Source organism: Thamnophis elegans, chromosome 12, assembly GCF_009769535.1.
Source record: "Thamnophis elegans isolate rThaEle1 chromosome 12, rThaEle1.pri, whole genome shotgun sequence".
Lineage (NCBI taxonomy): Eukaryota > Metazoa > Chordata > Lepidosauria > Squamata > Colubridae > Thamnophis > Thamnophis elegans.
Window position 1 is genome coordinate 19,270,387 of NC_045552.1, and position 27,265 is coordinate 19,297,651.

At 43.4% G+C, this 27,265-nt stretch overlaps 1 protein-coding gene across 1 annotated transcript; it reads left to right on the forward strand.

The window, feature by feature from the left end:
• The first annotated feature begins 505 nt into the window (after positions 1 to 505).
• Positions 506 to 27,265, forward strand: PAFAH2 (platelet activating factor acetylhydrolase 2). The gene is made up of 10 exons (XM_032228457.1): positions 506 to 769; positions 11,388 to 11,538; positions 13,824 to 13,920; positions 14,885 to 14,953; positions 16,120 to 16,255; positions 17,490 to 17,603; positions 22,666 to 22,757; positions 23,555 to 23,725; positions 25,464 to 25,612; positions 26,658 to 27,265. The coding sequence occupies exons 1-10, from the start codon at positions 530 to 532 to the stop codon at positions 26,750 to 26,752; spliced, it is 1,314 nt and encodes a 437-aa protein (XP_032084348.1). The 5' UTR covers positions 506 to 529; the 3' UTR covers positions 26,753 to 27,265.

A 27,265-nucleotide genomic window follows, 5' to 3' on the forward strand; every position in this document is an offset into this window, starting at 1 on the left:
GATAGATAGATTAAAGAAAGAAAGAGAAAGAAAGGAAATGAAAGAGAGAAAATGAGAGATAGATATAGACAGATAATTAGATTAAAGAAAGAAAAAGAAAGGATATGAGAGGAAGAAAGAGAAAATGAGAGAGAGAGATTAAAGAAAGAAAGAAAAAGAAAAAAAAGGAGATGAATGAGAGAAAATGAGATAGATTAAAGAAAGAGAAAAAAAGGAAATAAAAGAGAAAGTGAGAGAGATGAAAGAAAAATAAAGAAAGGAGAGAAAATGAGAGATATAAAAGAAAGAGAGAGAAAGGAAAGAAAGACAGACAGACTTCAATGTAAGTTTTAATCCAACAGTGCTGGTTTTTTCTCAAGCTGCTTTTGTGGCAGAGATGCTGAATTCAAACTCCCACCCAACACAACCGAGCGACGCGGAAACCTTTGGCTGCAAGCTGCCTGCTTTGCTCCCAGACGCGGCGCTCTCGGTTCCGGATCTTCCTCCTTTCGGTCCCTCCTGCCTCCTCCCTCCCTCCCTGGGGCCGCAAATGGGCTCTCTCCGCCCGCCAGCCAATGGCCGGGAAGCGGCCGAGAGGAGGAAGCGAAACTCCCCTGCCAGCCTCGGAACGGTGGTGGGGACGCTGCGCTCTCCGGCCGCCTCGGACTCTCCGCGGGAGACAGACGAAGCTTCCAGGATCATGGGGGTGACCCAGTCCCTCGGCTTGCCCCACGGCAACGGCGCCTATCCGGTCGGCTGCACCGACGTAATGGTGGGCCAGACCCCCAAGGTAGGTGCACAAGGGCACCGCGGGACGGGAAGGGGAAGCCCCGCCGCCGAAACCGACAGGGTTGGGGGGATCGGGCGCTCGTTTCGACAAGAAGGTGGGAGAGAGGACTAAGTCGACGAATGCCTTGCTTATCACGGGGCTGGGAAGTCGCTCCTTTGAGTTGCACCCTGCAGGAAGTTGGCTTTATTTATTCTATTTACTTTATTTCTTTATTTACTTAATTTATTTATTTACTTTATTTACTTTATTTATATATTTACTTTATTTATTTATTTGCTTTATTTATTTATTTGCTTTATTTATTTATTTGCTTTATTTATTTATTTGCTTTATTTATTTATTTGCTTTATTTATTTATTTGCTTTATTTATTTATTTGCTTTATTTATTTATTTGCTTTATTTATTTATTTGCTTTATTTATTTATTTATTTGCTTTATTTACTTACTTTATTTGCTTTATTTACTTACTTTATTTAATAATTGTATTTATTTAGTTTGTCAAACGTGAAAGATAACAGGTCTAAGTATAAACCTAAGTATGAACACAGTATGCCGCCCTGTGTCTCTCTCGAGTGGGCGGCATACAAACCCTAATAAATAAATAAATGGGTACGAATAAACGGGAGCAGGGACGGTAAGCATGCTGGTGCGCTTATGCACACCCCCTTTACAGACCTCTTAGGAATGGGGTGAAGTCAACAGTAGGTAGTTAAGGTTGAAGCTATGGGGGTTAGAGGAAGTAACAATGGAGTCAGGTAGAGCATTCCAGGCGTTGACCACTCTGTTGCTGAAGTCGTACTTTCTGCAATCGAGTTTGGAGCGGTTTACCTTGAGTTTGCATCCATTGTTTGCTCGTGTGGGTGAGGCTCAAGTAATCATTAGGGGATAATTTTGTGTACTTTAGGTCAGACTATACGCGGCGTAGTTCTAGGTTTGCCACGCCCAAAATTTCTGGTGGCATAGGATATTTTGTTGTGAGTAGAGGAGTGGAGGACTCTTCTCGTGAAACACCTCTGGACTCTCTAAATTGTATTAATATCTGATATATAGTGCAGATTCCAGGCAGACAAGCTGTATTCGAGAATTGGTCTGGCAAAGGTTTTGTATGCCCTAGTTTGCAGTACAGTATTACCAGATAAGGAGCGTATTGGTTTGGGCTTAGAAAAACTGCGTGAACAAAACTCCTGGGTATGTATCTTAGCTGATGGCGTGGGTTTATCCATAAGCCATTGTTAACTCATGGCTAAGCCCCAAAAAACCTGTAAACTGATGTAGACACTAAGTGGTCAAGATATTGCTACTTAAGATTAGACCCACCCAACTGCTCTGCTTCCTCTCTTTGTCATGTGTTCTCGGTTCTTGGTAAGCACTGTGGAACTTTTGAAGCATCCTTCAAGCCGTTGTCCTTTGCAGATTCTGATTTGGAAGAATGTCCAGTCCTCAAAGTAATTTACAGACATCACGATTAGTAGCCATGACCTTATCTGATCCCCTGTTCCAATTAGGCAAGTTGGAAACCAGTCAGTTCTACTGCAGTGAGAAAATACACTCCATCAGATAGTGGTTTAATTCAGCCACATAGCTAAACTTAAAACCAAATAATGAATGGGGATTAGTTGAACCATCTCTTCTCCTCAAACCATTCCGTGATGAATTGTTTAGGCTTGGTGTCCTGTGTGAATACAGCAGCTGCAACAATTTATAGTGTACTTTGTGCACGCCGGTAGGAACCTGTCACTGGACTGGAGGTTAAAACATATAAAGAACGGTTGCTGGAACTGGGTATGTCTAGTTGATGAAAAGAAAAACTAGGGATGACATGATAGCAGTAACCAATATCTCGGGGGCTGCCACAAAGACAAGGCGTGAAACTATTCTCCAAGGCACCTGAGAGTAGGACTAGAAGCAATGGGTGGAAACTAATCAAGGAGAGAAGCAACCTGGAACTAAGGAGAAATTTCTTGACAGAACAATTAATCGGTGGAACAACTTGCTTCCAGAAATTGTCAATGCTCCAACACTGGAAGTTTTTAAGAAGAGATTGGACAATCATTTGTCTGAAGTGCTACAGGGGTTTCCTGCCTAAGCAAGGGGTTGGACTAGAAGATCTCCAAGCTCCCTTCCAACTCTGCTCTTCTGTTAAACTTCAAATCCCAGAATTCTGGGACTTGAAATCCATTCATCTTAAAGCTGCTACAGATGAGAATCATGCACTTAAGGGGACAGCAAAACCTTATTATCACGCTCCTTCAGAAATTAATCCATAACTTGTACACTCCAAAGATGCTTTTTTCAAGAGGCAACAGGACTTTCTGATTTTTCTTTGAAGGCGTTTCGTTTCTCATCCAAAAAGCTTATTCAGCTCTCAGAAACGTCTTCAAAGAAAAAACAGAAAGTCCAGTTGCCTCTTGAAAAAGCACCTTTGGGACAACCACGACCTGGATGACTAAGACTCCCCATAGACAAAGCTTGTATGTCAGGATTCCAAATAGCATCCAAAATAAAATAAGAATCCGAATGAAGAGGTTCCTCAAAATTCCAATGTATTAAGAGAGCCACGTTGGCACATCTGGGAAAACCCGAATCTGAAAGCTTCCAGGTTTTCCCCACCCAGTTGAAAGTTCAAGATCCTGCCCCAGCACCCACAGGTTCATGACACGGTCCAATCTTTCACTGCCATGAAGACAGATTCCTCCCATCGACATCCAGCCACGTTCAGGAACAAATGCGACCTTGACTTTCTGAGAAAGGATGTCATTATGGCTACACATCACCCAACTCTCTATAATCCTCCCTCCCATTCTCCCACAATAGAAAATGGGGCAGGCCTGAAATCCAAAAGGCAAAAGATAGCTTCCAAGCCTGACATGGTACAGCCCAGAAGGCTTAGTAATGTAGATTTATTCTGGGTTAGTCGGATGTTTTGGGATAGCACCCAAGGCACCTATTACTATTGGTACTAGCTTTAACTTTCTTTTGCCACAATCAAAATGGCTCTGGTTAAAGGTTTAGGTTAAAGTTGAAGAAAAAGTTGCATAGTGTTGGTTGGTCCCAGACTGGGCATGAATTCTGAATTTGCAATTATTTCAGGTTATCTGTATAGGCTGCAGACTTGTACATATATCTTGACTTTGTTTGTGTGACTCATGGTTACCAGGAAGGACAGATGACTTCGTCTCTTAGGGAAGATCCAGTGCAAAACAAACCCTGGAGGGAAAATATGCTGGGTCAGCCTTCTGCAAACCCTGTGCTGTCCTGGTGAATTCAGTACATCCCTTCAAGCAATGTACTTGTACTTGTACTTGACGCCTCTTCACCCATCGTGGGTATAGGCAACTTCCATGGAAATTTGACGCCACTGTTTTCGGTCCTGGGCTAGGGTTGTCAGATGGTGCAGCCAGTCGCTAGCAATGTTTGCACATTGAGGCAACCGATATTGTTTAGCCCTAACCTCAAAGCGGTTCAATGGGATTAGCAGTTAGGCCCCTGTGGAGGAATGGGGCGGTTGAAAGCAGCTGTGAGCTCCCGCCTTGCTGGATGTGGTCTGAATTTGCGTGACCCGTCAAAACCACGCTCGACTAAGCCGCGCCTGATTAAACCGCGTCGCTGACGTCCTCAACAGGGCGACAACAGCCAGCGCGGAGAAAGAGCTGAGGCAAGAATGTGAGTTCATCCTGTCACACAGTACTTGGGCCTCAAACTGCCAACCTTCCAGCTGACTGTCTAAACCTCTTAACCACTAGGTCACTGTGCCTCTTTTTGTAACATGAGCCATCCTTTGAAAAGAAATACACGTAATCCTGGCGTCAGTGTTCCAAGTATCATGCAGAATTAAATCAGAGTCCAAGGCAAAACTATCCTTAAAGTTCCAATTTAATAAGTCAGACATCTTGGCACATCTGTGGAATCCCAATTCTGGAAGTTACCTAGGATTCCCACCCAGTTGAAAGTTCATGATCTTGTCCCCACACCCACAAATCCATCACATGGTCCAATCTTCTTCTTCCACGCTGGCATCTCCACCCAGCTGGTTCCGGTCAGGTGCAGAGGTGCAGAGACAAAAGATGACCTTGGGCTTCTAGAAAAGAATGACAACAACACATTCCACAATTCTACTCCTTTTTATTCCCCCCCCCAACTACTACACTAATGAAACAGCATAATGAAATAAGAGAGAGTGTAGCAGGCCAAAGATCCTAAAAGGGATATAAGACCTGGACTTACAACCATTCGTTTAGTGACCATCCAGAGTACAATGGCACTGAATTAAGTGACTTATGACTGTTTTTCACTCTTACGGCCATTGCAGCATCCCCATGGTCTCGTGATCAAAATTCAGACCCTTGACAACTGACTTATATTTATGACGGTTGCAGTGTCCCGGGGTTATGTGATCCCCTTTTGCGACCTTCTGACAAGTGAAGTCAATGGGGAAGCCAGATTCACTTAACAACTGTGTTAGTAACAACTGTAGTGATTCACTTAACAACTGTGCCAAAAAAAAGTCTATAAAATGGGGCAAAACTCACATAACAACTGTCTCACTTAGCAACAGAAATTTTGGGCTCAGTTGTGACTGTAAATTGAGGACTCTCTGTATTCAGAGAAGGAGATTAGAGTCTTTCTATGATGGATCCGAACTCTTCCCAGAGTAAAACTGCATGGATTGTCCTAAAGTCTTAAATGCTGAAAGTGCTCACATGTTTTTCCTCCGGTTGTTTCCCCTTTGTTTGCTGGCTGATGATCATAATAAATTAAATTAGCAATCCTCAAGGCCAGGAATGGAAATTTTTATTTCAGTTCAGCAATAGACTCTTGGAGACTGAGATAATAAGATTGTTGTCCGTGAACAATTATTAAAAACAAAGGGATGGAAACAAATACAATTTATATTGTAAACATTCCAACGACCAAGCCAGAAAGCAAGACAGAATAAAGAGAATCAAGGATAACCCTTTAACTGCACGCTTTGGGTTTATTTTTCTCTTTTTATAAAGGAAATGATTGACTTACAATCATTCGTTTAGCAATCGTATGAGGTTATGTGGGCACTGAAAAAAGGATTGTTCCTTGCACTTATGATCATTACACCATCCCCACAGTCCACATGATCAAAATTTATGGTTGGCAACGGCATGGCTTTATGACAGTTTCAGCTTCCTGGGGTTGTGTGGTCTCTGTTTGCGACCTTGCCAACCAGTTTCCAACAAGCAAACTCAATACGGGAAGTTGGACTCCCTTAACAACTGCAGTTGATTCACTTAACAACTGTGGCAAAAGAAGTCCTAACTTTTTTTTAAGCGCCACTCGCTTAAACTGCCTTAGCAATGATCCAATCATGGTGGTAAGTTGAAGACTACACTGTAATATGTAGGCTTATATTGATCCCACTGTTTCCCTTATAGTTCAAACCAGGAGCTCCAACCTCAACCTCTACATTAATTCAGCACTTATAAGCAGCGTTGATTTATTTGAGTTTGAAAATCCCAAAGTTTAAATGATATTGTACTTTTTGGAAATTGTGTCTTTTTTTAAACTACTTTTATTAAAGTTTTTGCTTGTCGGTGCACTCTAACTCTGAAGTGACTCAGTGTTTCCCTTTTATTTCTTCTGCTTTTTAGTGATTGCACAATTGTCCACAATCATATTTCTAACACTAGTAACTTTAGATTTTTAAATTCTTTGTCTGTATATGTGCGTCATTTGCTTGTCCTGGTTTTTATCTAGCTTTGTTTAAGAAATTAGGGATGAGCAATGTAGCTAACGTTGTGCTGTATAGATTGCCTTGCAAAAGAAAGAGCTAAGCTGTGCTGACAGACATCCTTCCTTCTTTCTTTCTTTCTTTCTTTCTTTCTTTCTTTCTTTCTTTCTTTCTTTCTTTCTTTCTTTCTTTCCTTCCTTCCTTCCTTTCTCTTTCTCTCTTCTCCTTCATTCCTTTCTTTTTCTTTCTCTCTCCTTCCTTTCTCTGTTTCTCTCTTCTCTCCCTCCCTCTCCCCTACAGTTGCCTATTGGTTTTCCTAGAAAATAAAAATAGCAGGGAAGCACCAGACACCTCCAGGAATAAAGCTAAGAATATGTGTGAGTGAGAAGTGGTTTCCCTTTGTGGAAAACAAATGCTTTGTGACCTATTGTTCATCCTTTGATCAATAAGGAAGTGGCACTTTTTTGTTTGGGGATGGGGGGTGAGACGGCTCACAGCATGTTCTCAAAATGCTAATGTTATTTATTCATTACATTTGTATACCACTGAATCGACAAAGAATTCACAGCGCAGTACAATGGAGTTGAAACATCCATGATACTGTCAGAATAAAGAACAATAAAAGAACCCCTTGTATAATAAATATTGAAATTATAAGTACAGCACTAACTTGTTGGAAAGTTCATTCTATACATCCAACAAAAGTAACAACCTTAAAGAAGCAGCGGAGATGATTGTTCTCCCTGTGCTTTTTGAGAATGGAGAAGTACAGGTAGTCCTCGACTTACAACAGTTCATTTAGTGACTATTCAAAGCTAGTGACTTTTTGAAGTTACAACAGCACTGAAAAAAATGACTTATGACAATTTTTCACACTTGTGACCGTGGAAGCCTCCCCGTGGTCACGTGATTTACATTTGGATGCTTGACAACTGACTCACATTTGTGATGGTTGCCGTATCCCAGGGTCGTGATCTTCTTTTGCGACCTCCTGACAAGCAAAGTCAATGGGGAAACCAAATTCACGTAACAACAGTGTTGACTAATTTAACAACGGCAGTGACTCATTTAACAACTGTGGCAAGAAAGGTCTTAAAATGGGGCAAAACTCACTTAACAAATATCTCAGCCACAGAAATGTTGGACTCAATTGAGGACTACCTGTATATGGAAATAGATACAGAAACATGTTTACTGCCACTTTTCTACACGGAGATAACAGTGGATTTCTCTGCAGAATGGATTCCATGAAAAGTAATCTTCCAAATCAAATTCATGGTGAATTCTTCACGGTGACTCTGAGAATCAAACTGAGTCTGATCTGACGCATCGTGGCCTCTCATTCCTGTTTAATATCGTTAAGTCAGCCTTGATAAAGCCTTAATTGAAGTTAAACATTTGGCATTTAGATCTAGAAAACGACAGAGCTAAACGTCAGACCTGGGAGCCATCTTTTGCATTGGGCCTTCAGGCCTGCCACATTTTTCTACTGTGGGAAAATGGGAGGGGGCATTATATGGAGTATGGGAGTCTAAATAACATTCCCTTCTCAGAGAGTCAAGGTCATCTTGCCCTGCACCTGGAGTGGCGTGACTGGGAGGCATCTCCAGTTGGGACGGTGCCTGATTGGACCGTGCGATGGACATGTGGGTGCTGGGCAGGGACTTGAACTTTTAGTTAGATGGGGAAAACCCGAATCTGAAAGCTTCCAGATGTTCCAATATGACACCTCTAATAAAATGGAACTTTGAGGAAACTCAGGCCTCGAGATCTTCTTTCATTGGGGGTGTCACTTGGAACCCTGACATCAAAATCACCACAATAGTCTAGTGCAATTTAGTTTCTCTTTGGGCAATTCTTAGCTTCCTCTATAATATCTTCCATATTCCACAGGAGATATTTTATCTTGGATCAAATTGGCACATCACCTATTATGGAAACAACAGGTACTCCTTGGCTAACAATGACCATAGCAATGGAATTTCTGTCGTTGACCAAGGCAGTTGTGGAGTGCAATATAACATGATTGCAGCCCTTTATGATGGCAATTCCAGCCCTTCCGGTTGCTGCTGTTAAATGAATCCCGCAACATTGTTAAGTGCGATGTCACACAGTCAACATTTATAATCTTTTTCCGGCTTCCCCATTGAGTTTGCTTCTGGAAAGCTAGCAGTGAAGGCTTCAAATGGCATTCACATGATATTTGGACCCTATGATGTCATAATTGGGAGCGGGACACTGAGCATCCAGATTGTGATCACAGGATTTTGGGGACACTGCAATGGGCATAACTACAAGCGCGGGTCGTAAGTATTACTTATTCAGCCCTATCATAAGTTCAAATGAATACTGAACAAGGATGACCTGTATAGACAAATATATTAGTCTCCCATAAGGTAAAAGTTCCTCTCGCATATATGTGGTACTCGTTCCCGACTCTAGGGGTCGGTGCTCATCTCCGTTTCAAAGCCGAAGAGCCAGTGCTGTCTGAAGATGTCTCCGTGGTCATGTGGCCGGCATAACTAAAAGCCAAAGACGCACAGAATGTTGTTACCTTCCCACCCAAGGTGGTTCCTATTTTTCTACTTGCTTTTTACATGCTTTTGAACTGCTAGGTTGGCAGAAGCTGGGACAAGTAACGGGAAGTCACTCTGTTACGAGGTGCTAGGGATTCGAACCGCCAAACTGCCGACCTTTCTGATCAACAAGCTCAGCGTTTTAGCCACTGAGCCACCCTTATTCGTCTCCCATACAACAGTTATATAAGTATATAAGTATATGCTCAAATGGAGACAAATCAGTGAACAATGTGTGAACAACACATTTTTGTCAGGCCCCAAAACCAGGAATAACACATGGTGATTCTTCCAAGCTGGATTCTTTGTTGTTTCCACACCTACAGACAGAATCTTGCCAGAGTAAGCACTTTACTATTTACATTTACCATATAATCTGGGAATTATTAGGGAGGGACTGTCCTCACCCTCTTTCTCTCCCACAAAATATCTGGATTAGGTTGACTCTTAGTTCCTTTGAAAGGTACCCCTCCCTCCTGGGAATCCACCTCCCTACTACATCCTATCACAACTGTTCAATGTTTGAAGAAGTCTTACGCTACGTGATGTGAACAACATTGTACCAAGAACCTGGTGATCAAGTGCAGTGGTTCCCAAACTTGGCAACAGTTCTGCTGGCTGGAGAATTCTGGGAGTTGAAGTCCACAAGTCTTAAAGTTGCTAAGTTTGGGAACCACTGATCTAGTGGATTAGGAGTGGGAAGATCCAAGTTCTAATTCCCCATCAGCCCCAGATGTTCTTGGGGGGGGGGGATTTCGACCAGTTCCTCTTAACCTAAGATTTTACCCTTGAATTACGTTGTTCTCTCTGGTAGCTGAAGAATTCCAGGAATTGCAGTCCACATCATACTGAGGAAGGCAGATATGAATGACATCACGGAGAGAAGTTGAGTCATTGCCATTGATGAGAAGCCCATTGGCATATAAATGAGGAAGTGCAGGAAGCTGGAAAAGCTTCTTTATAGCTTTCCAGAAAGAGCCATGGGGAAGAGGTGTGGGGCGGTGTGCCAGTCCACTCCTTGTGTAAAGCTTAGCCAACAGAATGGAAAGAATGACAAACAAATATAACCATCCAATGATTGAGGCTCACACTTATCAGCTGGAAAATTGAAAGTCCCTCAAATCGAAATATCCTAGAAGCCTTGAGCTGGCCAAACCTTAGACCCGGGCCCAAATTTTTCTCTTTTAATGTTTGATTTTTATTTACTATTTCAAGGGTCTCTAACCTACCCTATATCTGCCTATTCTAAAGGTAAAGGCTTCTCCTGTCCAGACGTGTCTGACTCTAGGGGGCAGTATTCATCTCCATTTCTTAGACCCATACTTAGCAGGGTCTGAATACATTTATTTATTGGTTTGTTTGTTTGTCAAGCATGTACAAGATAACAAGTATAGATATGAACATAAACATGAACAAAGGAAGTAAATAGAGATAAATGGGGACAGTAAGACAGCACGCTGGTGCGCTTACGCAAGCCCCCCTTTATGGACCTCTTAGGAATGGGGTAAGGTCCACGGTAGACAGTTTAAGGTTGAAGCTGTGGGGGTTTGAGGATTTAACAACGGAGTCAGGTAGAGCATTCCAGGCATTGACCACTGTTGCTGAAGTCGTATTTTCTGCAATCGAGTTTGGAGTGGTTTACTTTGAGTTTGTATCGATTGTTTGCCTGTGCATTATTGAGGTTGAAGTTGAAGATGTTGTTGACAGGTAAGATGTTGTAGCAGACAATTTTGTGTACGATGCTTAGATTGGACCACAGGCGGCCCAGTTCCAGATTGTCCAAGCCTAGAATTTCAAGCCTGTTGGCATAAGGGATTCTATTGTGAGTAGAGGAGTGGAAGATTCTTCTCGTGATTCAATTTTTTTTTACTACCGGTTCTATGGACATGGCGTGGCTTGGTCAGCGTGGGCATGGCAGGGGAAGAATACTGTAAAATCTCCATTTCCACCCCACTCCAGGGGAAGGATATTGCAAAATCCCCATTCCCTCCCCCACCCCGCTAACCTGCTTTCCAGCTCCGTTCTCCTGTGCAGGGCAACAAAAGAAGACCCAGCTGATCAGCTGGGACTCCGATCAGCTGGAACTCGGGAAGCAGCAAATAGATCCAGGGCGGAGCCAGTGATATTTGTCAGTTCTCCAAACTACTCCAAATTCTGTCTACCGGTTCACCAGAACCGGTCAGAACTGGCTGAATACCACCTCTGCTTATCTACTAAATGCCAATTTAGCTTTGACTGTTAGTTGACTAGATTCTTACATATAGATAGCAGTAATAAACTCTTATGCAGTTTGAAATCAACCGTTGGGGTCTATACTAACTTGATCCTTCTTTTCTATAGGGCATCTTCTTCCGCCTCTTCTACCCGTGTGTCCCCCAGGGTGAAGCCGAGCAGCCTTATTGGATTCCCCGCTATGAATATTACTCCGGACTGGCTGACTACCTGAGCTTGAATAGAAAATGGTTTGCTCCACTTTTCAGTGTCACATTTGGTAAGATAACTGCTTCTTGTGAATTACTGAGTGAAACGTATGTAGACTCGACAGCTGTTCTTCTGCCTAATCCACTGTTTTTCAACCAACGTGGCTTTAAGATCTATAGACTTCAACTCCCAGAATTCCCCAGCTACCATGTTGAACTCCACAGGTCTTAAAGCCACCATGGTTCAGATTGGGACATTTCTTCAAATAACACAAATATGTTCTACCTTGTTTCCCTGAAAATAAGACCCCTCCAGATAATAACCCCAATCGGACTTTTGAGTGCATGTGCTAAAATAAGCCCTCCCTGAAAATATTGCAACACAGCAGCAGCCATGAGATGACCACGCTCGCTGCCTCCTGCACCTCAAAAATAATAAGACCTCCCCAAAAATAAGGCCAAATACTTATTTTGGAGGAGGGGTTCAAAAGAAAATAAGACCCTGTCTTATTTTCGGGAAAACATGGTATGATCCATTCTCCTGCAATGTAGAACCTCTAGCTGATTGCAAAATATCAGATCATAATAAATCATGTTTATATTTTTTCATTGTTAATATTATCTATTGTCCCAGAAATGTAGGATCATAATCTTGATGATGTCTCCCTGAAATAATAATTCACCCATTTAAAGCATGTTTTTAGAAATCATCTGGCAACCAAAAGTAGATATTTGATGATTTTTTTTAAAAAAAATGCCTTAAATAAATGAATTGAGTTAGCCAATTAGCTTAATTCTGCACCATGTTTACTCTTTAAATTTAAAGAGTGTCTAAATATGTATATACAGTACCTAATGTTTGTCTTCTGGACACGTGTATCAAACTAGTTTGCTAACTGATAGGAAAATATTTTTGGTTTCCAATTTTACAGTTTTACAACTCTTCCTCTTTTCACTGTACAATTCTATTTGTTCATACTGAACTACAATCTTCCTTTCTAATTGTATTTTCCAGGCCTTGTTCAAACTGAAAAAAAGCAATGTTTTCTTAAAGCATGTTTAGCACCTTTAAGGAAGTGGATTAGAAATGAATAAATAAAATTGTTGTTGTTGTTGTTAGTGTTGTTAGTGTTGTTATTAGTGTTGTTGTTGTTGTTGTTATATGTGGTTAGTCTTTGGTGAGATTCACAGCCTTTTGGGCTGGTTGGTAGCTCAACAGCTCGAGTCCTAACCAAGGACCTAGGAATTATTAAGGTAACGTCAGTGGATATAAGTTGTTCCAAGTAGGATGGTTTTTTGTAGAGTCAGAATGTTCAAGTCTGATAAATTTAAAATTTCCAAATAGCAAGGTAGCCCTTTAGGTATTGCTCCAAGGATTCCAATTACAATCGGGACAACAAACGATTTCTTTTTCCACAGTCGCTCAACTTCAATTTGCAAGTCCCGGTACTTTGTGATTTTTTCTTGTTGTTTATCTTCAATTCGTGCATCTCCAGGTATTGCAATGTCAATGAACCATACTTTTTTCTTTTCGACTGTAGTTATGTCAGGTGTGTTGTGGGCCTGTCAGTCTGGATTCTGAAGTCCCACAAGATCTTGACTTTCTCATTCTCTAAAACCTTCTGAACCTGATGTTCCCAGTGGTTTTGGCTGTACTCAAATCCAAACTTTTGGCACAATTTCCAGTGAATCTTAGCATTGTAGGTAGTCAGTTTGTGAAATTTTGTTGCACCCACTGATTAAGTGGTCGACTGTCTCGTCTTTCTCATTACAGAGGCGACATTTGCTGTTGCTGGTAACAAGTTGAATTTTTGCCTTCACGTAGTTTGTGGCTATGGCTTGTTGCTGTTGTTGTTGTTGTTGTTGTTATCTTTAGTAACCTTTTTCAGGGAGAGAAATAGCAGTTAAGAAATAGCATACACAGGTGGTCCTGGACTTACAACAGTTCATTTAGTGACCGTTTGTAGTTACAATAGCACTGAAGAAAGTGACTTGAGACCATTTTTCACACTTATGACTGTTGCAAGCATCCCCATGCTCATGTGATTTACATTCGGATGCTTGACAAGTGCTTCATAGTTATGACGGTTAAGGTGCCCCGGGGTTACATTTCATTCCCTTTTGCGACCTTCTGATGAGCAAAGTCAATGGGGAAGTCGGATTCACTTAACAACCGTGTTTCTAATTTAACAACTTAAGTGATTCGCTTAACAAACGTGGCAAGAATAGTCTTAAAAATGGGATAAAACTCACTTAACAAATTTCTCACTTAACAGCGCAAATTTTGGGGTCAGTTGTGGTCGTAAGTAGGAGGACTACCTGTATGTATAAATAAATGTGCTCTTCATTTTCACAGGATCGTGTAAGATCCCCGTAAGCTGGGATGCACCTTTCCGACCCTGTTCGCACAAGTATCCATTGATCATATTCTCCCATGGACTTGGAGCCTTTCGGTGAGTTTGAACAGGTGGAGTGAAAAACCAACCAGTTCAGGAAGGTTGAGGATGAAGATGCTGGCGTTGGTTCACAAGTCTGAGATCTTTGAATGATATTCATGGAAATCTAGTATATCCTGTATGGCTCTTGTCTGCTTTATAGCAGAGGCCTTTATCTCCTTCTCTCTGTCTCAGTAGGGTAACCAATGGGGCTCAAATCTCTCTTTTTTTGCCATTTCCTAACCTCCTTTCTGACTTTGTCACTAAATTTGGGCAGCAGGTGACCAAAAGTGGGTGTGACCAGTTTTCCTCCATATGCATGCAGACTTCTCATTTAATAATACAGTCAATCCCTCTCTCCAAAACAGGGGTAGGAAAGCTAAATCTCAGAGGGAGGGCAGAAGTTGGCCACACTGGATTATCGCCCCAACTCTCCTGCTTCAGGTTTCAATTACTGAACTCCCACATAATGGCTATGCTATCTCTCAGTTTACTTGAGGTCAAGAGATCGTAGTATGCAAACCTTTCGAACTGTTAGATTGGCAGAAGCTGGGACAAGTAACAAGAGCTCACTCTGTTACACGGCACTAGGGATTCGAACCACCAACCTTTCTGATCGGCAAGCTCAGCATCTTAGCCACTGAGCCACTGTGTCCTTATAGACCAGTGGTTCTCAACCTGTGGGTCGGGACCCCTTTGGGGGTCGAACGACCCTTTCACAGGGGTCGCCTAAGACCATCGGAAAACACATATTTTCGATGGTCTTAGGAACCAAGACACCAATTTTATAGTTGGGGGTCACCACAACATGAGGAACTGTATTAAAGGGTCACGGCATTGGGAAGGTTGAGAACCACTGCTATAGACACTACTCCCCCCTTATTTTTTTCATCTTTGCTGATATGTTTATTTCAGGACCAAATAATTTGAAAGAAGTAGCGTTCCTCGGTTTTAATTATCTGCTTTCTCCTTCCATTTTCAGAAGCGTATACTCAGCCATCTGTATTGAGATGGCTTCTCGGGGTTTTTTGGTGATGGCTCTTGAACACAGGTGAGACTGAATCACTTTAGAGAAGACATTTTAAGATTAGATTTGTGTATTTGTTTTTTTTAATGTGTTTGATTTATCTAGTCATATCCTAAAATTTCATTTCTTGATAGTAGTGGCCATTATTTACAAGAAATCATTCTTGCAGTTTCGAAGGACTATTGTTCTGATCGAGGCTTCCCAAGAAGAGAAAGCAAACTCCTTGCCCCGACAAAAAAACCTTTTATTAATTTACTGTGAATTCTACTCATTCACATCCAGCAAAGTTTTTCAAGGGAGGATTTATAGTCACAGACCTTATCTGGCTTGGAGAGCTGCAGGCCATATCTGCAAAACGTGGCAAGGAGTCTCGGAGAGTCACGAACCAATTAGGTGAACTAATTGTCTCCTGCAAACTCCACTCCCCTTTCATTCCTCTTTTATTTCCTCTGGGAGGGACCATTCATTGTCCACCTATGGCCTTACTCCCAAGTCGACTCTTGTTCTTTAGCGGTTCCCTTTGTCTGGCAACTCTGTGCATGTGCACACTGAGAACAGGCTCCAGCTGTTCATCTGCCTCACTGATGTCTGACTCTGAAAGCAGCTGATAACTGTCAGAAGGCTCTGGCCCCCTCTCTGCCTCCGACACAGAGCCCTCATCAGAGCCTTCCCCAGGCTCCAGGATTGGCCCATGTTCCTCCCCAACCTCCTCACTTTCTGAATCTGCTGCCACTCTGCTGGCTGCTGGTGGGCCACAACAACTTTTATGTATGTTCACTGCCTCAAATTTTACAGGAAAAAAGGTAGAATAGAATCAAATTAATTAATAATTGAGGAAGACGGGAGCTGGGACCGATCAGTTATGAAGTTCAACACATTAAATTTCAGTAATTTAATTATCTGCCCTGCCTACGGATACAAGGCCTGGATGCAATTTCCAGAAGGCCTTTCTCGCATTGTTCTTTGATTTCAGAATCACAGTGTCATGAAGCTAAGATTAGCTTTCCAGGAAAGTGTTGTCACAGAGAGCCCGAGGAAAACTGATTAGAGATTGTAATGACATGATGTAATACCTAACTTCCGACGGGAGCATAGAAACAGTAGATGAATTGAAGGAGATTCCTTTTAGTTCTCTGCTTCCCCATCTGTTCTTGCCCCACGCTGATGTTCAAAATATCTGCTTTTTTCAGAGACCGGTCAGCTTCTGCTACTTATTTTTGCAAACTGGATACAGAAGATCCAAACGAGACTCAGATACATGAAGAATGGCTCAGTTACCGCAGGGTACCCAGGGATCAGAAAGAGTTTCCATTCCGGAACCCGCAGGTATTTCATCTTGACATATCTTGGACCGTAAAGTTCCTTAAGGCAGTTTTGAATATCACAAACTTCCTCAGTTCATCTGATCTCTCTGTCAACCCTGAAGCTGACCTGACCAAAGGCATCTTGGAGCTTCAGTTTTGCCACATTGGAGCTGAGGGAGAAGGAGGGGCTTGTCGAGGGGTGGGATTCAAAATATTTACCAACCGGTTCTCTGCCCTGTTGCTGGGTGGGCGTGGCCATGGTGGGCGTGGCCTACTCAGCCTCTTGCACCACAGCAGGGTGGGATGTTTTCACCCTCCCCAGTCTCCAGAGGCCTTCTTCTAACCTCTGGGAGGGGGGAAATGGCCTCTCCTGTGCTCCGGAGGTGGTCCCATTTCTGCACTTCTGGAATTTCCGGGAGACCCATTTTTTACCCTCTCAGTCTCCAGAGGCTTTCTTTGAGCCACCGGGGTGGGGGGGAACAGCTGCCCCCGGGCTCCAGAGGCCCTCTGGAGGCCGGAAACTGGCCTGTTTCCGGACCGTCCAAGAGGTCCGTTTTTCACCCTCCCAGGTTCCAGAGGCTTTCTTCGAGCCATCAGGAGGGCGAAAACTGCCTCCCCAGGCTCCAGGGGCCCTCCAGAGGCTGGAAACAGGCCCGTTTCTGAATCTTCTGAGAGGCCCATTTTTCACCCTCCCAGAGCCTCTGCGCAGGCCCTGCACTTACCTGGCATCCAAAACGAGCCGCGTGGAGAGTCTTGTGATGGGTGGTGCCAGCTATCCCTTGTAACTACCGGTTCGTCAAACCAGATGTAAAATTAGCATCCGGTTCGCCCGAACTGGTCCAAACCGTCTGAATCACAAAGTTGGGACTTTGTAGCCAAAACAAAATATGTTCTCTTGGGAACCAAGGACATTCTCACACCTGGTCAGAGGAAGGAGGAGTGATGTCACCAGGCAACCAGACAGAGCCATGATTGGACCATGTGACTGATTGTTTTGAGAAAGTGAAAAAAAATTATTTAGATGAAAACTGCGGGAGACCTCAGAGTCAGTTTCCACCAGATCTGTGCCAATATGATATATCCAATAAAGCTATTCTTTGAGGAATCTACCTGCCTGGGAGTTTTGCTTGCTGTGGGAACCCTGACACCCTCTTTGCATCCTGCTGTAATGTCCAGCTTAGCCCTGTGTGCATGAGAGAGAGAGAGAGAGAGAGTTGAGGAGCCAAAGGGTAATTCTAAAACTTTTCTCATTGCAGCTCCATCAAAGAGCAAACGAGTGCAAACGGGCATTCAGGCTGATCCAAAGCATCAACAGTGGCAAGGCCGTTGCAAACCTTCTGCGCATGGATTTTGACCTCTCTACACTGAAGGTAAACATGCTGAGATCCACGGGCTCTGCCCCTTTAGAACACACACCTGAGTGCAAGTGTGCAAATGGGGGTGGAACCTTCTTGGAACTGCTGAAAGGAACTGTGTTGTAAACGGGAGATAGACTATGCCGTGTCCTTCCCCCTCTGTTGAGAGAGGACCATTCAGTTTTGACGTAGATGGCCTCTTTGATCCCTCTTTCAAACCACTGCACCTCTCGGTCCAAAATGTGGACTTTGTGTCTTTGTGTCTTTTATTGTATTGGAAGAAATGTCCTTCTGGATTCAGTTCCAAGTGGGGAAAAAGACACTGGAAACATGCAGGTTGCTTGGAAAGATGGTTTTAATGGTGGACAGGACCACATGGTTTGAGGTCCTGAACAGAACAGGTCATCACATGCTTCCAGATGTTGGGTGAAGAAGAAAAAAGAGCGAGATGCTGAAAGTTCTTGGTTTTATGCCCTCTCTGGCCTTTGATCTTGAGCTTGTATTCTGATTGGTTGTCAGACTCCCATGGGGCCATGCAGCACTCTTTAGGCTGTGCTTTGAGTCCAAGTTTGGTTGAGCCTTGCTTGTTCCCAGGTGCCTTGTGGTGAGTTTCTGTGGAAGGCCAATCCTACCTTTGTTATGTAGAGTAGACTAGCTCAGGCTTTTTAATCGCCCATTGACAAAGGTGGGGGCTATTGAGAGTGAGTCTGTTTCCTGCCCAAAAACAGGTTTCTCCATTTCTTATCCAGGAAAATATAATATTCTGCCTATATTTCCCACGATACTTCATTTTTCTAGGAGAGAGGGCTGGGTGCTAACTTCCTACAATTGTATCAATGCTTTTTCTGTCTTGTACCTGAAATGTGTGTTCCTGAATATTTGAGATGCCTTGGTTTTGTTTTAAAGCAGACCTGCCTACCTTTCTGGCAAAGAAGGAGCGTGCATCTTTTTTAGGGGCTTACCTCCCACTTCCCTGGCAGTCCCCCAGCTTATAAAGCCAAAGCCAGAGGTTGCCACTGCCCCATTTCTCAATCCCAAAGGAATCCCTGTGACTTCTGTTAAAATGAAGTTCTTATGGCATTTCTGGATCTTTGCACAAGTGGATAGCTGCATTCCTCTCAAACAGGCAACAAATAGTCAAAATTGGAAAAGCTACATCTAACTCTGCACTAGTTAACAGTGGTGTTCCCTCCCCTCTCGACATGTATGGTTGTGCGACTGTTGCCTATTTTTATTATTTGTATTTTGTTTTTATGTTCCCCTTTTCCCCCTTTTGAATTGTTCGCCGCCCTGAGTCCTCCCGGAGAAGGGCGGCATACAAATAATAAAATTCTATTCTATTCTGTTCCCCAAGGCAGTGTTCTAGGACCAACACTCTGCCTACTTTACATGAATGACCTTTGTGATCATATTATTAGCAGCTGCGTCCTCTTTGCCCACGATGTAAAACTACCGTATTTTTCAGACACACCGGTGTATAAGACGCACCAAGATTTTGAACAGGCAAAGTAAAAAAAAGCTTTTGCAGTCTGTGGACCTCCCCAAAGCAGCCTGTTTTTCATGAAAACAGGCCTGTTTTTTGTCAAAAAAAGGGCATGCATAGCCTTTAGGAGGCTTGTAGAATACTCCTGGGGGCTGGCTGGGGGGGGGGCAGAAATGAGAAAAAAAACAGCCCATTTTTCGCTCATTTTTGTCCTCCCCAGCCCCCAGGACCACTACGGAAGCCTCCTAAAGGCTATGCACGGCCATTTTGGTGAAGGGGGCGGGGTTTCGGAAGGCCAAAAATGCTGTATTCAGTGTATAAGATGCACCCAGATTTTCACTCTCTTTTTTGAGGGGAAAGGTGCGTCTTATACTCTGAAAAATACGGTATTTAACACCACAGAAAATTCTACTACTCTACAAAACGACCTAGATTATGTATCTGACTGGTCAAAGAATTGGCAACTCCAAATCTCTGCTAACAAAGGCTCAGTCCTGCACATTGGCAATAAAAATCAGAACATCAAATACAAGCTGGGCGGAAACGATCTAAAAGATGAGCCACACTCTGTCAAAGACCTAGGAGTACTCATTTCAAAACATCTAAGCCCCAGAGCTCACTGTAACAATATTGACAAAAAAGCATTCAGACTTGTCAACCTTATTCTACATAGTTTTCTCTCTGGTAACGCTGTGCTGCTAACTAGGGCATTCAAAACCTTTGCCTGACCTATACTTGAATACTGCTCACCTGCCTGGGAACCCATACTGCATTTTAGACATTAAAACATTAGAGAGGGCGCAGAGATATTTTAAAAGAAGAGTCCTCAACTCCTCTACTCGTAATAAAATTCCTTCTCCCACCAGGCTTGAAATTTTAGGCCTGGATAACCTTGAACTACGCCGTCTACATTCCAACCTGAGCTTAGTGCCCAAGATAATCTGCCATAACGTCCTACCTGTCAATGACTACTTTTACTTCAACTGCAATAACATAAGGGCTATCAATACAATACAAAACAAAACAAAACAATACAATACAATACAATACAATAGCAGAGTTGGAAGGGACCTTGGAGGTCTCGCGCAGGCGTTGTATGTGCCATGCGCCTGCATGAAGCACAGAAGCCTTCAAAGACCAGTAAGGAGCGCGGGCGGGCGGGCCCTTCGCCGTTCCCGGAAGTTACTTACTTCCGGGTTTGCCGACCAACTGGTTCGCGGGGACCGCCGCGAACCAGTTGAAACCCACCCCTGCCATTATAGATACAAACTAAATGCAATCTGTTCTAATCTTGATTGCAGGAAAACCGATTTCGGCAATAGAGTAGTAAACGTGTGGAGCACCCTACGCGATCCTGTTGTTAGTTCCTCTAACCCCCATACCTTTTATTTTAAGCTGTCCACCGTGGACCTTACACATTTTTTAAGAGGTCCCTAAGGGGGCGTGCATAAGCGCACCAGCGTGCCTATTGTCCCTGTCCTACTGTCCCATTTAGATGCACTCTTTTTATGTGTTTATGGCTATGTTTTGCTTATTTTTATCCATTTATTTGTGCCATTTTTTTCATGTGTTTTACCTGCTTGTTTCCTTGTACTTGTTGACAAATTAAAATAAATAAAGTAAAATAATTTTAAAAAATCAGGCAGCCACCAGGGAGCGCCAAGACCTGTTCTTCTCATAGAAAGCGAAGTCATCTGTGCCTCTGGAAAGTATATAAAAACAGAACCAGCAGAGAAATGAGATGATGCTGATAATGATAGAGACTATCTATAACTCAGGGTGGAACTGAGTTTGGTAGTTTGCTTGCAGATGTTTCCTTATCCAACTAGGTAAGTGATGATGTTATCTAGTTATGAAACATCTGAAAGCAAACCACCAAGCTCAGATAGCACCAAGGACTTCACGTTGTTGTTGTTGTTGTTGTTGGTCGCACAGTAAGCCAGATGTTTTGATTTGGCATCTTCATCCACTTGTTGAATCCTTCCCAAGGACCTGGGATGGGCAAATGTTGTTGCTTGATGGTGTTAAAAGTATAATCTCAGAATGTAAGCTGTTCCAAGCTTGCCTTTTGCAGTGGACTGATGGGGATTTTGTCAATGCCTCGGCAACTATAATTTCTAAGAGAAAGGGTGAAGCTTAAAGGGAATTTAGAGACAGCGTTTTGAACTTTGGCTTGGACTGTATATACTTGTATTTGTGTGCATGTAAATGTGCCTAAAGACGCTGGGTAAACCACCAGGAATTATTAGTACAATATTGACAATTAGAACATGTGCTTCAGCCTTCACAGATCTGATGACTTCCAGAATTCTTGTAGAATCATTCTCTGAATTTTTCCTGTGGGAAAATTTAAACGGGTTGGGGATATAATAGCAATAGCAATAGCAGTTAGACTTATATACCGCTTCATAGGGCTTTCAGCCCTCTCTAAGCGGTTTACAGAGTCAGCATATTGCCCCCAACAACAATCCGGGTCCTCATTTTACCCACCTCGGAAGGATGGAAGGCTGAGTCAGCCCTGAGCCGGTGAGATTTGAACAGCCGAACTGCAGAACTGCAGTCAGCTGAAGTAGCCTGCAGTGCTGCATTTAACCACTGCGCCACCTTGGCTAATGGTTCTCTCTCTTCCGTAAAAAATAGAGATCCTATTATTGATAGAATCCTAGATCTCCCCTTGTTTTTGTAAATGGATGGCCTGTCTGGGGTTTCCCCAAACTGCAATTCCTGACATTCCTCACTGTAGGTAGTCCTTGTTACAATCATAATAGAGTCTGCTTGTTACAGCCTTAAGTTGTAACAGTCCTAAAATGTTTTTTTTTTTTTAATGTTGTTCAAATGCAATTTTTTGGTAAGACTTTTTTTGTGACACTCATTAAGCAAACACAGCATAATGAACCAATAATTCATTATGGCTTGCTGTTTGCAGAAAACAGGAAGTTCGGGTTTTAGAGAAAATGGTAGTAAGAATCACATAACTGTGGGATACTGCAAATACCATAATGCAATTCTGTTACTGGGCACTGAATACAGTCACACGACTGGGGTGGGCAACTGTTGGAACATCAGATCTGGGTCTTAAGTCCCCTTTTCAGGCAAATGGTAGCTGCAAACAGCTGCTAAGCAACCTGTTGTAAGTTGAGGACTACCTGCAGTGGCATGGCTTGGTGGACATGACTTGTTGGGCATGGCATGGCTTGGTGGGCGTGGCAGGGTAAGGATACTGTAAAATCTCAATTCCCTCCCCACTCCAGGGGAAGGTCGCTGCAAAATCCCCATTTCCTCCCGATCAGTTGGGACTCGAGAGGCAGAGAATAGATGGGGGTGCGGCCAGCCAGAGGTGGTATTTATTGGTTCTCTGAACTACTCAAAATTTCCACTATTGGTTCTCCAAAACTGGTCAGAACCTGCTGAATGTCACTTCTGACTACCTGTAATGGACAGCTGGCTGGGCTTCCTGGGAGCTAGAGCTCCCAGTAGCAGAATGGTCGGTCTCATCACCATCCCTAGAGCCTTTCAGCATTGCCCACTTTGGAGATTCTTGGGCTGTGACGTTAATGAGCTGCTTCCTTAAGTGTCTCATCCCATCCCTTGCAGGACAATGTGGATCTGACCAAAGCCGTTGTCATGGGTCATTCTTTTGGTGGCGCAACAGCTGTGCTAGCTCTGGTCAAAGAAGCCCAATTTAAGTGAGTATCTTCCAAAACTATTTCTTTTTAAAAGAAAATTGTAACCTCAGAGAACTTATTAATAACAAAAGAGCCGAGGTGGCGCATTGGTTAGAGTGCAGTACTGCAGGAAACTTCAGCTGACTGCTAGCTGCAGTTCGGCAGTTCCAATCTCACCAGGCTCAAGGTTGACTCAGCCTTCCACCCTTCTGAGGTGGGTCAAATAAGAAGCCAGATTGTTGGGGGTGATATGCTGACTCTGAAACCACTTAGAGAGGGCTATAAAAGCACTATAAAGTGCTATATAAGTCTAAGTGCTTTTGCTATTGCTAAATGATAAACAGAGGAGCTGTGGTGGCCCAGTGCTTAGAATGCAGTATTCCGGGTTAATTCACTGCTCACTGTCAACAGTTCGATCCTGACCAGCTCAAAGTTGACTCAGCTTTCCATACTTCCCAGGTTGATAAAATGATGATCCAGATTGTTGGGGGCAATAGGCTGACTCTGTAAATAAGCAATGGGGTCGGAGGTCAGAAAGAGGTGAGAGAAACTGTGGTGGCATATTGGTTAGAATGCAGTACTGCAAGCTACTTCTGCTGACTGCTGGCTGCACTTTGGCAGTTCGAGTCTCTACGGCTCAAGGTTGACTCAGCCTTCCATCCTTCCGAGGTGGGTAAAATGAGGACTCAAGATTGTTGGGGGCAATAGAGAGGGCTGTAAAGCACTGTGAAGTGGCATATAAGTCTATTGCTATGTGGGACACCAAGGTTTTGGTCTCCCGCTTCACTAGATGTCCTGTGCTTATTTTCCTCCTGTAGATGCGCTGTCGCCCTTGATGCATGGATGTACCCTTTGGAGAATTCTGTTTACACAAAAGTGACCAAGCCGGTGCTGTTTATCAACACAGAATCATTCCAGACTGCAGAGAGCGTGGCCAAGATGAAAAAAATCAGCACCAACAGCAGTGAAAGCAAGATCATTACAATCCTGTGAGTCTGCCCCATCTCCAACTGTGATCAACGCCTTTGCCATAGTAGTAGAGAATACACAATCAAAGGAGGTGTCATTCACAGATTAGACACACACACAGCCTCTCCCTGCAGGCTTGCAGTCTAAGAAGATGTGGCACAAGGAATGAGTGGGGGTGGGTGGAAATGGAGAGGTTAAAAATAAGGTGGTATTTGAAATGAGAAGAGGGAGGGACCATTTAGGAGAATAAAAGGGGGGAATCAGTAAGAAAAAGATGGTAAAACAGCAAAGAACAGCATGGATTAGCAAAGCCAACAAGGTTGCATCCTTGTAAGGTAGCCTCTCTTTTTTTGGCAAATCGTATAAAATTAATTTGGGATTTTGCAGAGCCCAAAATCAGAGAATCCTTTTGACTCGGGAGGTGAAATGTATGCAAACCGGCCCCTTAAAACTGAGATACTTTGAAAGGGAGATGTTACCAGATGGTTGTTCGCCTGTGTCTGTTTGATTTCCCCCCACCCCATCCCACCCCCGTGCTGGTGCTAAAGGATGACACTCTTGTAGAATGGTTTTGACGCTCATTTCAGGCAAGAACGCAAAGGCAGCATCAGGTCTGCTTCTTAAAATAGCAATGGCAAAGCTTTTTTTGGCTGATTTTTGAAGGAGGAAGAGGAGGAGGAGGAGGAGGAGGGGGAAGGGGGACAAAAATCTCTGTCATCTTGCTAACTAATCAGAATCCCTTGCCCCCAAATCCCCTATAGAGTTGCTTTATCTGCAGACAATGGGTGGTTGTGTGAAGATGAGAAAAACACACTGCTTTCTCTCTCCACCCCCCCTCTTTTAATCTCTGTTAAATCAGAGCCAGTGTTTTGTCTAATCTCTCCCAAAGAACTCTACAGCTAGCATGGCGAAGGGTTGGGTGGGTGTCTGTTACTGCTGGGATATTTTCCTTTGTTTCACAAAGCCCCAGAAATGAAAATAAGGTAGAATCCCTCCATTGCTCTCCAAGGCAAAGGCTTGGAAACTCGGCTGCCTTCAAATCTGGGGATTTCATACTGAGATTAGAGAAAAGTTGGAAATTTCAGTCGGTTGAATCCTCTTCCAAGCCACTGGATTTCACAGTATCTTCTGTGCAACTCCGAATCGCCTACTGGGCATTCTTTCATTGCGTAGACCCGTGATGGCGAACCTATGGCACGCCTGCCGGAAGTGGCACGGAAAGTCATCTCTCCAGGCATGTGAGCTGTTGCCCATTGCTCTTCCAGGTTCCAGTGCACTGACTGTCTGGTCTGTTAAGTATATCTCCTTTTGAAGACTACAGTTGAGTAGCAGAAGGTAGCAAGGAATGTGCCACTGAATAGTCACACTATCGATCACAGCCGCTGAAGTTAAAACAAGGATAACTTTACTTGCATTAACAAAACTAAAGTAGGATAAACATTCTCCAAAACAAGCAATAAGTAGTCTTGAATTATATACACAGTCTTTGATACAACACGTTGGTTTACAGATGCTCAACTCACAATTCACCACGTAGACAGGTAACTAACATACAGAGTAGCCACCATCCAATATACAGTATTGCCGAAAAGGTTCGCCAATACTGGTGTAGACTTTCCCAGCAGATGCTGAAATGACCTTTTTAAATGGCTAAACCTGGGAGATGTCCCATCTTTGGAGCTGGTGGGGATCCATTTTGGATCCATCCTGTTCTTCTCGGTGATTCGCTTTTGATGTTGATACATTTTTTCTTCCTAGGGGCACCATCCACCAGAGTCACACTGATTTCACCTTCCTTGCCGGGAACCTTGTCAACCGGGTCTTCAAGACAAGGGGCACCATTGATCCCTACGAAGGCCTGAATATCACTAACCAGGCTGCTCTCGCTTTCTTACAAAAGCATCTCCGTAAGTCAATGTTGTGAAAGTTGTCTAAAAGAGACGTCAACCTATAAAGAACAAGACACCCACCAGATAAAAGGCAAAATCAAACTACAGTATTTTTCAGAGTATAATATGCATTTCCCCACCCCCTAAAATAGGGTGAAAATTAGGGTGTGTCTTATACACTGAATTTAGCTCCACCCACCCACTGGCCCCCACCCTTTGGCCTCTGCCTTGCAGCAATTCGCCTCCTTGCAGCAAACAGCAAACAGCCTGTTTGAGCTTCAGCACAGCCTGATTAGCACAAACAGCTCATTGTCGGTTGGACCGGCCTCCCGACCATCAGCTGTTTCAAGCTGCAGGAATTGCTATTGCCTATTGCCACCTCTGCGCACCCCATTTTTTGCCCATTCCGATCCCCACCATCCGGAACTGGTGGAAAATGGGGCACGTGGAGACTGAAAATGGAATGTGGAGACCATTAGGGCCTGTTTTCCCCCTCTATAGACTCCGGAAGCTTTCCTGAAGCCCGGGGAGGGCGAAAACGGCCACCCCAGCCCTTTGAAATCAACTGGCCAGTGCATGCCAGAGCTGAGGGCTGCCGAAGGCACACAGAACTCTGTTACCTTCCCATCAAAGGTGGTCTCTATTTTTCTACTTGCATTTTTTAGTGTTTTCGAACTGCTAGGTTGGCAGAAGCTGGGACAAGTCAGGGGAGCTCACTCCGTTACGTGGTGCTAGGGATTCAAACTGCCAAACTGCCGACCTTTCTGATCAACAAGCTCAGCGTCTTAGCGACCGTGTTATCACTGTGTTACCACCACTGCGTTGTATAGTAACTCTTCTATGAATGAGAAAACCCATCTATGTGATTTCTAGAAAGTATCACAAGATTCCTTTAAAATACCAAATAGGTCACAATGAATGAAAAAGGTGTTCTAGCTCCTAGTGTATTTCACTGCATGTAATGTACTCGAAGACTCAAAAATGGTGAAGGTGGCAACCGTTAGACTTTAGAACTTAGCACCATAGCCTCTTGATGCAATAACGCTTTGATTTCTCCATCTAGAGCTCAAAGAAGATTTTGATCAGTGGGATAATCTCCTGGAAGGCATTGGCAAGTTGGTGGTCCCGGATAGTCCCTTGGCAAAGCCTAACCTCTAGGCAAGAAATATCTCTCCCCAAATTGTTTTGGGGCATCTTCTTCTAGATTTCCCCCCTCCTTTTGAGGCGATGAAAAGCATCCTTGATATAAAATTGCTCTCCAGATGTTGGACATTCTGCAGAATTGCTCTTCATGATGATGGACATGTTTCTGAGACCGCCTGCTATCACTTCTTTAGCCTGGAAACATTTTGAGCTATTACCTTAAATGTGCCTCTCCTTCTACCAGGACTACAGCAAGCGCTTAAGAAAAGGATGGATTCTAATTGTGAGTGAAGAAATTGAAATTAAGTTGGGGGTGGGGGTGGAGGTGTAATCCTCAGGATAATCTGCTTGCACTTTAAAGTAAAATACAGCAGGAAAATCACAAACTCGCGCCCTGCTATCCTGATTGTAACTTGGTTTCCGAGAACCAGAAGAGGAAGAACTGCCATGGTTTAAAGCTATTTAATTACAGCTATGATGTTGTATTGAAAAGATCCTTCCTTTTCAACTACCTTGATAAGGTAGGCA